General features: G+C 43.9%; 1 protein-coding gene across 2 annotated transcripts in view; it reads right to left on the reverse strand.

Moving 5' to 3' along the window:
* Nucleotides 1-12,758, reverse strand: part of AMPD2 (adenosine monophosphate deaminase 2) — an 89,176-nt gene that overhangs the window by 58,371 nt on the left and 18,047 nt on the right. Inside the window, exon 1 of one of the 2 annotated variants that reach the window (XM_075264270.1) lies at nucleotides 10,145-10,410. The exons of the other annotated variant lie outside the window; for it this stretch is intronic. Within the exon in view, the coding sequence (XP_075120371.1) occupies nucleotides 10,145-10,205 (61 nt within the window). The 5' untranslated portion in view covers nucleotides 10,206-10,410. Of the gene's footprint in view, nucleotides 1-10,144; nucleotides 10,411-12,758 lie in introns of those variants that run through there. 2 annotated transcript variants of the gene reach the window in all.

Genomic DNA, 12,758 nt, shown 5'->3' on the forward strand with positions numbered 1-12,758 from the left:
TCTGAGCTGTAGCTCAGGGTGGGCCTGAATTTCCAAATTTACCTGCAGTATGGGGGAATGTAAGTCAATGACCGGCAAAATATTGGAGGGAGTGTACATCTTACCCAGACTACTAAGGGGGAGTTCACACAGAGTAACGTGCCGCGTGATGTGGCACGTATACGGCGTGTGAGACTTTGAGCGCCGTATACGCTCCCATTGATTTCAATGGGAGCCTGGATCGTATAATAATAACGCGGCGTATACGATCCAGGCTCCCATTGAAATCAATGGGAGCGTATACGGCGCTCAAAGTCTCACACGCCGTATACGCGCCACATCACACGGCACATTACTCCGTGTGAACTCCCCCTAAGGTGGGTGAGATGAGAAAACTCCAGAATGTTTCTCAGCAGAGAACTATTGTCTGCTGAGGGCTATTTCAAAGTACCGGTTACTGGGCTGGATTTTTAGGAATGACAGGTAGGTTGGTAGTGGGACCTGTCATTCTACACCTCCTCCAGTCCACACTTTGGGGATGTTTCGGTAGCGACTCAGCTGCAGAGAGTCTACTCATCAAGGGAGCTTAAGAAGCCAGCTCCAGCTGCAGACTTTGGGCAGAGCTTGGATGGAGAGCCAACAAGGTCTTTTTTTTTTTTTTTTTTTTTTTTTTTTTTTTTTTTTTTTTTTTGAAGCTGTGTCCTGAATGATTCTACTGGCTTTTGGATTTCTGCTATTATAGGTGAGGTAACCTATTCTATGATTAGTTAAAGTCTAGCCGGGCAGGCATTTATTTTTGTATTGTTTCCTTTTGTTGCTGCACTATATTTTTGAGTGAAAATAAAACTCTACCTTTGTTTTGGACTAAAGAAACTGGACTTGTGTGTCTATGCCACCCCACCTAGCAACCCCAGACCCTGACAGGGACCAATGAAGAATCCATTGTATGGGGGGACCAGTAAAGTAGACATAAAAAAATTTGGCCCAAAGTGGTCTTCCTTAAATTGGAGCGACCACTGTGGTGGCAAGAGACATATAAAAATTAAACAAAAGCATAATACCCTGTTCCAAACGCTCCGTTGTCCCTTACCTGTATCTGTTTGGTCTCATGACAGCGCCTCATTTCTGGAAATCCTGTACCTAATTGGTCTTAGCGGTCACATGAGGTGCGGGACTCCCAGCAAGAAGGCGCTAGCATAAGACTGAATGGACACTGGCAGCGGACAACGGAGCGCTGGGGACAGATGAGTGCGCTTTTTTTATTTTACTCCTCCTGCTCGCCACATGGGTTGCTCCTATTCCTGGACAACCTCTTTAAAGGATTTATCCATCTTTCTAATATTGAAGGCCATCAATATTACATCTGCAGGGGTCCAATGCCAGGACCTCTGCAGATCAGCTTTTCCAGGACAGTGCGGCTACAGGTAATGGAAACAATTCTAGGAGCCATGCTGTTCACTTCCCATACAGATTGTACCAGTGGGTTTAGGTTGTGCAGTGAGCATCGTGGCTCTCAACATGTTATTACCTTTAACCGCCCTGTCTCAGTATCGCTGATCTGCAGGGTTCCTGGCGGTGGGCCCCTAGAAACAATTACAGTGGTTGGCGCTAGACATCCTAGTCCGACACTGGCTGTATATACCCTGTTTTTTGGACTATAAGACGCACTGGACTATAAGACACCCAGGTTTTAGAGGAGAAAAATAGGAAAAAAAAAATTTCAGGCAAAAAATTGTAAAATATTTAATGTATGGGAGTTGTAGTTTTGGAACAGCTGCAAGGCCACATTGACAGGTGACCCTGCAGCTGTACGGGGATGTATAGGGCGTTTTTTTTGTGGGGCCAGGTGTACTTTTTAGTTATACCATTTTGGGAAATGTTTATTGCTTAGCTCACCTATTATTTAATTCAGCGGCAAAACAGAGAGAAAAACCCGGCGGTGTAGCACTTTTGATTTTGACGTTCACTGTACATAAAACTATTAGTAGACCGGGCATTTTCAGACACAGGGATACCTAATGTGTATGTTTCACAGTAATGTTATACTTTTATATGTATTCTAGGCAAAGAAGGTGAACTTTTATTTATTTTATTTTTTATTATATTTTTTTTTAAGTGTTTTTTTTTTTTTTTTACACTATTTTATTATCCCCCGCCTAGGGGGCTTGAACCTGCAATCGTTTGATTGCAAGTCCCATAGACGGCAATACAAGTGTATTGCCGTCTATGGGAGATTCTATACATTACTATCGTGGAGTGTCAGAGACCAGCCGCGATAGTAATATATATCTATGACAGGCCTGGGAGCCTTCATTAGCCGGCCTGCATCACTAAAGGTATGGGGCCAGTGGGGACCGGCCCGGGGCTAACTAACTGCCGGGACCTGCGGAGGAAGAGCGGATTTACAGCATGCCACCGCTGGTTTTCTTCAGCGGCAGGAGCGTGGCAATCTGCAGGCCCCGGCAGCTAAGACAGTCCCCTGCATCTGCTGTAATAGACCGGCGGATGCCGGGGAGTGTCTTAGCTGCCGGGGCCTGCAGTATTGTCACGCTCCTGCCGCTGCAGAAAACCAGCGGTGGCAGTAGCGCGGCCATGCTGCAAATCCGCTCCCCCCCCCCCCCACATTCGGACTATAAGACGCACCCTCATTTTCCTCCGAAATTTTGGGGGAAAAAAGTGCGTCTTATAGTCCGAAAAATACGGTATGTATAAACAGCGCTCATCGATCTCAGCAATCCGTAAAAAACATCCCTGCCTTCTCTCTGGGATGTCCAGATGGTTGGCTCCTCCTTTCTGCATCTTGCTTCTTTTTTCCCACTACTAGCTAGCAGGAAAAAAAGCGAGCAGCTCCCATTGAAATCAATGGGAGCCATTTTTGCAGGTCAATTTTGAGTCGGATTCCGCTTCAAAATCCACCTGCAAAAAACTCTGTGTGAAAATACCCTACAACCAACAAGAAACCGACGTGATCAGGGGACATTGAAACTAGTTCACTAAGCCTGAAATGTTGCACAGATATTGCAAAATTTAATATATTGCCTTGCATCTACAAAGAAAAACAACCAGGTACTTCAGAATTTGCTACATATGCTTACACAGTTTGCAGTTGATGCATTCTACAAGACTCTAAGCAACAATACAAACACTAATATTAACAGACTACAGTAACACTTGATGCTGTTACAAGCCACCCAGTGTGCATCGGAGAAACTACCACTGTTCATACTAGCTTTATGGTTTCCATTTCTAATGGAAGTCATGAAGCTCTGATAGATATGTTCCAGAACAATATAAATTGATACTGATAGATCCCATTTACTTTAACAAGCCATCTGGACTCCAGAATTTTTGCTGTATAAAACCCTGAATCAGAGACCTTTAAATAAAGACTTGGAATACTGGGAATGGGGACAAAGAGAAATCTTATTCTTGAAGCACACTGTTAGCAGATGAAGAGTGGGTGCCCTGCTGTAATATGAAATGTATGACGGAAGGAAAGGACTAAAAGAAATGAATACAGTATCAGCAGAGAAAAGGGGCACTTCAAGTGGAAAGAGAATATTAGGGGCGCAAGAAAACATTACAGCTAGTGTTTCTGCAAGCAGACATTTTATTATTTAGCTCAAGTGTAAAAGTGAGTTTGGAGCCCTGTATCAGAAATATGTATGGTCAGATTTATAAAACATGGCAGAATTATTACTACTATCTAACAGATAAACAGTGCAAGGTCAAACTACAGAATCTGAAACTGCTCCAGAAATATCACAGTGGTCAATGTTCAATAAAGATAGATTCAGTGTACAAAAGCGCACTTGTCTATGTATCATTGCTGAATTATATTGTTTATGTATCATTCCTTACTGAATGTATTGTTGTTTATGCATGTGTCATCAATATATTACATTGTTACATGTGTGATAATTAATTCCTGAAACTGGTCAACAAGTGGGATATTTTCTTCCTGCGAGTACAAGACCAGACTCATTGCCTTTTATAAACCTGGTGTGAGGGTGTGAACCTAGAGGGCGCTGGAGAGCGACCCAAAAGCCCAACTGGGCCCAACTCCAGAGACTGTACACAGCAGGAGAGTGCTGCTGGTGACCTGCAAGTGGACCGGGGAACAGTTGGAGATGGACAGGAGGTCTGTCCCAAGAGGACTGGATTACACACAGGACTTGGTTGAGCTCAATGTGAGCCAGACTGCTGAGGAGAAACCTCAGTAAAGTATCTTGCCTTCAGAAGTTAGTTAGGGTTCAAGAAGTGCGGTATTGCCTTGTGTGTGGGCTAGGTTGCTTTGTTATTTTTATTCCTGTTACTACTACAAGCTGAATAAAGCCATTTCTTTTGGATTGCCATTACCTGCTATACTGTTTATTTGGCACCCAACACCACGAACACCTCTCCAAGTCCAGGAAACTACTACCTTTGATGCTGAACTACCTCCAATTGTCACACCAGTCATTTTTTTATTAATAGAGCATTAATTTCCAAGATTATCCCTTGCACTTAAGGACTGGTTTATCCCAGCTCTACACAAGCTACTTTGAACTGGGGCCCCACGTTGTTGAAATCTAGTTTTTTTTTTTGTTGCAGATTTTGCTGCGTTTTTTGAGCCAAAGCCAAGTATGGCTACAAAAGGAATGTGAAAAATTCTTGCTTCTACTCAATCCACTCCTGGCTTTACTCAAAAAACTGCAACAAAAAAGCTTCATTTCCACAACGTGGAGCTTTAGGCTGAATCCCCATGTTGCGGATACACAGCATTTTCTGTTGTAGATTTTGCTGTGCTTTTTTTGAGCTAATAGCTACAAAAGGAATGAGAAATATATAGGAAGTTCTTATACTTCTCCCTTCTGCTCATTCCACTCCTGGCTAAAAAACTGCAACAAAATCTGCAACAAAAAAAGCTGTGTTTCTGCAACTTGAGGCTTTAGCCTAAGGCTAAAAGTGGATTGAGCAGAATAGAGAAGTATAAGAACTTCCTATATATTCCCCGTTCCTTTTGTAGACATTCTTGGCTTTGGCTCAAGAAAACGCAGCAAAATCGACAACAAAAAGAGCTGTGTTTCCGCAACGTGGGGCTTCAGCCTCAGTGCTTATTTTAAGACATACTTGCAAACAGTTTCCCTTCCCTGCTTATCTTTCTTATCTTTTATTGAGCAAAGCCTGCTGCTGTCAGATATGACAAGCATATACAGAAGGCAGAGCAAGAAGGCTCTGATCCATCTCTGTAAGAGAGGTTGTAGAACACTAGGCTGAAAGAGAGTTCCTGCTAGAGATGGCCTGGGTATTCACATCTCAAGGATCCTATCTATACTGGTAGTTTATGCAAATTGAAACTTTTCCTAAATATATTGCTTTAGAAATGCTGCTTTGTTTGCCTGCTAAGTGAACTTATTCATCCTATTGTTTACACAGCGTTTCCATAGTGCTGGACCTGTGTGATAGGACAAGTGACCTCACTCATTGCTCTCACTGTTATCTACAGCTCTGCTGTTCTGCTATTTGCAGTTTGCTGATAAAGCAAGTGTGCTCTTTCATGCTTGTCCTGTGGATGTACAGCAGTTTGTGTGCGACCGGTGGCCTACAACAGCAGACCAAGCTACACACATTGCAGGAGCCTATGCTTCCAACAGGATGCCAGAAACCTAGGGTGGAATAGCATTACAGAGGTCTCCAAGCTGGAAAGGAAGAATGCCAGTAAGGCACACCCCTCACTCTGCTAGTCAACATCGGGCAAAATAGGTGTTGGGGCTGGAGGGTGGAGGTCATGGCTATTTTGCCCTTGTTTGTATTACAGTCTTTCCCAAATGATTTCCATCATTTGGGAAACAGCGGGTGAAGGAATGAGTATTCTAAACAATTCCATAAGCATCAATGGTATTTTGCTCTAAAAAGCAATCTAAGCTGTTTTTGAATCGGCCAGCTGTTGCTGCTGTGATCAGCTCCTGGGGTAGGCTATTCCACTAATTCATGGTCCTTAGGTTCCATTCACACGGAGGAAAATGGTGAGGAATTTGGTGTGGAATTTTCCACGCTGAAAAAAAAGCCTCCCATTGATTTCAATTGATTCTGCTAGCTATTTTTTCCGATAGCGGAAAATTCTGCTATCGGAAAAGCTATATAGCAGTTTCTACAGTTTCTAAATATGCTGTTTTACGGTCTACCCCTCCGTTCTTCGGATCCCTAGTGTTATTCAGCTCTGGAGCCCCAATTTTATGTAAATTGCAGTTCTATATGCAAATGAGAAAAAAGTGCTGGTGGACATGCCTTAGGGTCCATTCACATGGAGGAAAATGGTGAGGAATTTGGTGTGGAACTTTTAACGCTGAAAAAAAGCCTCCCATTGACATAAATGGGTTCCTTTATCTGCTAGCACAAGAACTAGAACTCTATTGAGAGGCCTTTTTTGGAGGCTGATTTTGAGGCCGATTCCTGACCAAAAAACTCTGTGTGAACTCAGCCTTAGCTTTTGATTCTCAGGCAAAGCATTTTCTTCTCATTTGCAAGTGAAAAAAATCATGATTAAGCTTGTTATAAATTTACTGCTGAGAGACTTCCTGTCCTAAACAAATAGAACTGATCCCACAGGTTGTAGAGCAGAATACCTTGAAAGAGGAAAAGGATTTATCATGCAAAAGTATGTTCTTTTTTGGTGTATTCTATAGTGGATGCATGGTGCCTATTCCGAACACCATGGCGCCAATTTGTCAATGTCAGAATTAAGTACACCAAAACTATTAACAAAACTGAAATCTGCAGTAGCTAAAAACTAGAGAGTGGAGAAGGGTGGGGTACAATGAGAGAGTGAGAAGAGGCAGATGAATCATGGGAAATGTAGTTTGTCCACATATTCACTGCATGTAAAAAAACAGTGACAGAAAGAGCAGCAAGTAAAATAAAGCTAAGCAAAGGGTGTACAAGGGAACAATTAGTATTTAGCACTGATGTGGATATTTGCAGAAAACTTTTGGAAGATGGATAACCCCTTTAAGACAAAGTATGTTCCCCCTAAATAAAAGAACAAACCTGGAGTGCATGGGTCCAAGGGGGAAAAGAAATAGTCATGGATTGCTCCTTGTCTATTTAAAAAAGGTGCGAAATGCGGAGCAAATAGCTTGTGAAAATCAGCCCCAATTTTTTTTGCACTGTATTTAACGAAGGGAACTGGCATAAATATGTTCATAAATATCCTCTGTACAAAATATGCTGCCTGCAGTCACTACTAGAGAAACTCAATACATAGAAGAATTACTGCTAACTCAGTCAAAGCAAGCTGTTAAATCTCTCTACACTGTCCATCTCATAGTGGCAGTTTTGCAGGAAAATGCAGTAAATTAGTGTCAGAAAGCAGCAGATCAGCACTGGGACCGTTCCCGACATGGGCCCCATAGCAGCCACATGGTCTACCTATGTTGTCTGCAACTGGTTATTGTGCATTTTACCTGTAAGATAATGGACATTAGATTGAAGAAATGGTGGTTTACTGTCATACGTGAAATCTAGTTGTTGAACCACCACTGTGCAGATACTGATAAGCTATCCAGTGGATAAGTTGTCAATATGAAACCTCATATGGACAGGGGTGGGGAGCAGTTGAAATTACAATATCGCAAAACTGATCAAAAGATCCCTGAACCCAGTTCTGTTGCTGGTGGAACAGGAGGCCATAGGCCACAAGTCACATTAGCCTGTAGCTTACAAGCTGCAGGTAACAGTGGTTAGGTATTAGTATAATATTTCCCTTTCTGCTTCCCCGCCCCTCCCAGCCAATTTTGCTCCGACTACACAAAAAAGTCACAGCAGTGGCCCTGGCAGAGGAAGCGCACAGCCGGGAACCAAGCAGAGAAGTGCTATAATAAAAAAAACACTGTGTGTATATGGCCACTGCTACTATATGAATACATTATTTTGTATGGGGGCACAATATGGCGAACATTATATTGTATAGTGGACATTATATGGGAGACATTGCATGGGGTTCACTGTATGGGCGACATTATACAGTATGAGCAACAGTATAGGAGTCATTATATTATATGGGAGCTACTGGATGAGGGATCCCCACAAATCTAATGTTGATGACCTATTCTACGGATAGGTATCAATAGTAGAAAGGGCGGCTTGACTTTAGGCCAAGGAGGTGTGGCCTGAAAATTTTCAGACCTTGCATGCTACGCCTCATCCCTCCCCAAAAGAATTTGCATGGTGCACTTCACACTTTAAAGGGGCTCTATCAGCAAAATCATGCTGATAGAGCCCCACATATGCGTGCATAGCCTTTAAAAAGGCTATTCAGGCACCGTAAATGTTATATTAAACTACCCCCCAGTTTTAAAGTAATAACCTAAAAAAGAATCTGATCTACTTACGCATCGTGCACGCTGGGTGGGCATTCAGGGTGTGTCTTCATCTTCGTCCACGCCTCTTCTTCCTCCGATGTCCTCCGGTCCCGTCCTCCTCCGGCGCTCGCAAACAGACACTGATATAAAAAAATAGCCTGGGAGCATGCGCAGTAGCATGCGGCTTCTACTACGGCTACTGCGCATGCACCCAGGCTTTTTTTTTTTTTTATCAACGTCCGTTCGCGATCGCCGGAGGAGGACAGGACCCGAGGACATCGGAGGAAGAAGAGGCGTGGATGAAGATGAAGACACACCCTGAATGCCCGCCCAGCGTGCACGTTCGGTAAGTAGAGCACATTCTTTTTTAGGTTATTATTTTAAAACTGGGGGGTAGTTTAATATAACATTTATGGTGCCTGAATAGCCTTTTTAAAGGCTATTCAGGCATATGTGGGGCTCTAGCAGCATGATTAGGTCTTTGTTTGATATATACTGTAGGGACAACTGAAGGGGAGATAAAGTAATGTGGGAAACCAAGAGCGAGACATGAAACTGTGGGGGCAACTGGAGGGCAGACATTATACTGTGAGCGCAACTGCAAGGGGAGACTATATATATATATACTATAATAATGTCTGAGGAGCCAATGGAGGAGCAGGTTAATGTGTGATGCCACTGCAGGGGCATTATACTGTATGAGAGCCACTAAGAGGCATTATAATATGTTGGGGCCAATGAGGGAGCATTAGAATTTGTGCAGGTCAGGTGAGTCTAAGTGGTGGTGATGGTGGGACTCAGCTATAAAACCTTTTACCCGGCCCACCAATCTGTAAAATCAAGATGGAATTTCTGGGGCCACACGGTGGCTCAGATTAGCACTGCAAGGTGTTTATATGTTTTTCCCATGTTTGCGTGGATTTCCATCCCATACTCCAAAGACATACTGATGGGAAAAATGTACATTGTGATGCCTACATGGGGCTCACAATCTACATAAAAAAAGATGGAATTTCTGTCTTGTCCTATCTGCGTCCCACATACTATTAGTTTTTCACATCATTGTTTTATGGTAGATCAAAACAATACAAAAACTGCGCAATGTGAAAGCAGCTTTACAGCCATTGTTTTGTAATGGGATGGTTAAGCAGGTGAGGTCCGTGAGTGTGATCACTGACAGCAGCATTTTACTTCCCAATGTACTCATATACAACTACAGTATATACAGCTATAGAGTGAGTGGAAGCAGCAGCTACAGCTGAAGCATTGGTGAGGAGATGTCCCCCATGCCCTACTCCCACAGTGAGGAGATGCCCGCCTCATGCTCTACCCTCACAGTGAAGAGATGCCATAGTGAGGAGATGCCCCCCATGCTCTACCCCCACACTGAGATGCCATAGTGAGGAGATGCCCACGCTTTACCCCCCCCCCCCTCCCCAAGGGAGGAGATGCCGCCTCATGTTCTACCCTCACAGTGAAGAGATGCCCCCCATGCTCTACCCCCACACTGAAATGCCATAGTGAGGAGATGCCCACGCTTTACCCCCACAGTGAGGAGATGCCCGCGCTTTACCCTCACAGTGAGGAGATGTCCCCCATGCTCTACCCCCTGTAGCACAGCTCTGGGCTCCGGGCTTTCCTTTTTACTACAGAATAATTTGATGGCCGCAACATCTTTTTCTCACCCAGGTGATATGTGACACGCACGAAACACGGGTCATGTTTGTGCCAGGAAAGCATACGTAGTGAGTACAATACTGAGCATTGCTACGTGCCAATGGTGGCCCCTAGCCAAGGGCACGACCCCTCCTGTCCTCACTCACCTGCTGGGCTTGGAGCTTGTAAACTGGCTCTCTTTTTGAAAGGAGATTTGTTTGCCGACATGGTGACTGGCAATTCGTGCCCAGGATCCAGCTGTGAATGGACTGGTTGTTGGTTTGTCTGTGAATCTATGAGTGTGATCGTGACCGTGTGGCAAATCTTGTCAGTGTACCCAAGCAGTGCATGCTGTGCATAGATAGTAATGGATGTATGATTGGGAACTATTGGTACTGCAGACTCCTCCTTCTGTGCAAGCAACAGTGTGAGGGGATCCAGACAGGGAAAGATACATAATGCTCAGCATGTCGTGCATAATGTGTGTAGCCAGCAGGAAGGCTCCGAGCAGTGTCACAACGTCACCGGCTCTGCAGCAGAGACATATCAAGTCATGTTTCCCAGTGCAGTCTTGTAAAATGGCTGCTTTCTTGTGAGAGACCTGTTCTTTTACTGCTCATATACTTTATATTATAACATCAAAATGGCTATATATTCCACCCTAGATAAGATTACATAACACAATCCACAACAGGCTGATCAAGTGCTGACCTCCCTGTGCTCGTATGTATCATGTATGGCAAAGAAATAGCCACTACTGCCTCATAACACTTCAGCGCTCACAGATTGTGTGTTATTAGCTCTCATTAGTCTTGCAGGCCATATAAGTTATATAATGTGTGTATGTGTATATATATATATATATATATATATACACTCACCGGCCACCTGCTCGTTAACACTTAATTTCTAATCAGCCAATCACATGGCGGCAACTCAGTGCATTTAGGCATGTAGACATGGTCAAGACAATCTCCTGCAGTTCAAACCGAGCATCAGTATGGGGAAGAAAGGTGATTTGAGTGCCTTTGAACGTGGCATGGTTGTTGGTGCCAGAAGGGCTGGTCTGAGTATTTCAGAAACTGCTGATCTACTGGGATTTTCACGCACAACCATCTCTAGGGTTTACAGAGAATGGTCCGAAAAAGAAAAAACATCCAGTGAGCGGCAGTTCTGTGGGCGGAAATGCGTTGTTGATGCCAGAGGTCAGAGGAGAATGGCCAGACTGGTTCGAGCTGATAGAAAGGCAACAGTGACTCAAATAGCCACCCGTTACAACCAAGGTAGCCAGAAGAGCATCTCTGAACGCACAGTACGTCGAACTTTGAGGCAGATGGGCTACAGCAGCAGAAGACCACACCGGGTGCCACTCCTTTCAGCTAAGAACAGGAAACTGAGGCTACAATTTGCACAAGCTCATCGAAATTGGACAATTGAAGATTGGGAAAACGTTGCCTGGTCTGATGAGTCTCGATTTCTGCTGCGACATTCGGATGGTAGGGTCAGAATTTGGCGTCAACAACATGAAAGCATGGATCATCCTGCCTTGTATCAACAGTTCAGGCTGGTAGTGGTGGTGTCATGGTGTGGGGAATATTTTCTTGGCACTCTTTGGGCCCCTTGGTACCAATTGAGCATCGTTGCAACGCCAAAGCCTACCTGAGTATTGTTGCTGACCATGTCCATCCCTTTATGACCACAATATACCCAACATCTGATGGCTACTTTCAGCAGGATAATGCGCCATGTCATAAAGCTGGAATCATCTCAGACTGGTTTCTTGAACATGACAATGAGTTCACTGTACTCCAATGGCCTCCACAGTCACCAGATCTCAATCCAATAGAGCATCTTTGGGATGTGGTGGAACGGGAGATTCGCATCATGGATGTGCAGCCGACAAATCTGCGGCAACTGTGTGATGCCATCATGTCAATATGGACCAAAATCTCTGAGGAATGCTTCCAGCACCTTGTTGAATCTATGCCATGAAGAATTGAGGCAGTTCTGAAGGCAAAAGGGGGTCCAACCCGTTACTAGCATGGTGTACCTAATAAAGTGATATATATATATATATATCATAGATGTAAATATTTCATTTGAATTCTTTAAATACATCATTGTACAAAAACAGTATTCCTGCTTTCATTGTCCTGCACATCATAAACAAAGGGGGAAGGTGGTGTCCTTTAGCTTCACTAAGGGTAGATTTGCTGTGGGTTTGGGGGCAGAATGCACCCCCTAACCTGCCTCCCATTATTTTCAGCATCCTGCTTGATCTTGCCACGGATTCTCAGCCGCAGATTCTGCAACTCCAGGTTCCCTGCTGATTTGGCCCATTCATTTAAGACAACCCCCCCCCAAAAAAAAAAAAAAAAAACCAGAATAAAGCTAGTTTGACATCCGCTTCGGGATCCCCAAACGATAACCTAATTCACATAAAAAAGTGGCTCCCTTAGGAAACTCGCGGACCTCATAGGCCATAATGGGGTCCGTGAGGTTTCCGCTCGGTTTTCGCCCAAAAGTGAAAGGAATTCCCGAAAGCAGTACAAAAGCTGGTGTGAACCCAACGTAACAGAAAAAAAGGAGTATAAGCACAGATGTAACTTGAAGGAATATACAGCTAAGGCCCCGTGTAGCGAGCCACAGTCAAAAAGCAATGTGGAAAAATCTGCGGCAGAAACATGTTGCGTTTTTTCCGCATGTTTTTTTTGTGGATCAGCAAACTAAGATCACACAGTGATGACACACTGTCCGTTTTTGTGGACATATGGCACTGAT

The sequence above is a fragment of the Leptodactylus fuscus genome, chromosome 2, assembly GCF_031893055.1.
Source record: "Leptodactylus fuscus isolate aLepFus1 chromosome 2, aLepFus1.hap2, whole genome shotgun sequence".
Taxonomy (NCBI): Eukaryota; Metazoa; Chordata; class Amphibia; order Anura; family Leptodactylidae; genus Leptodactylus; species Leptodactylus fuscus.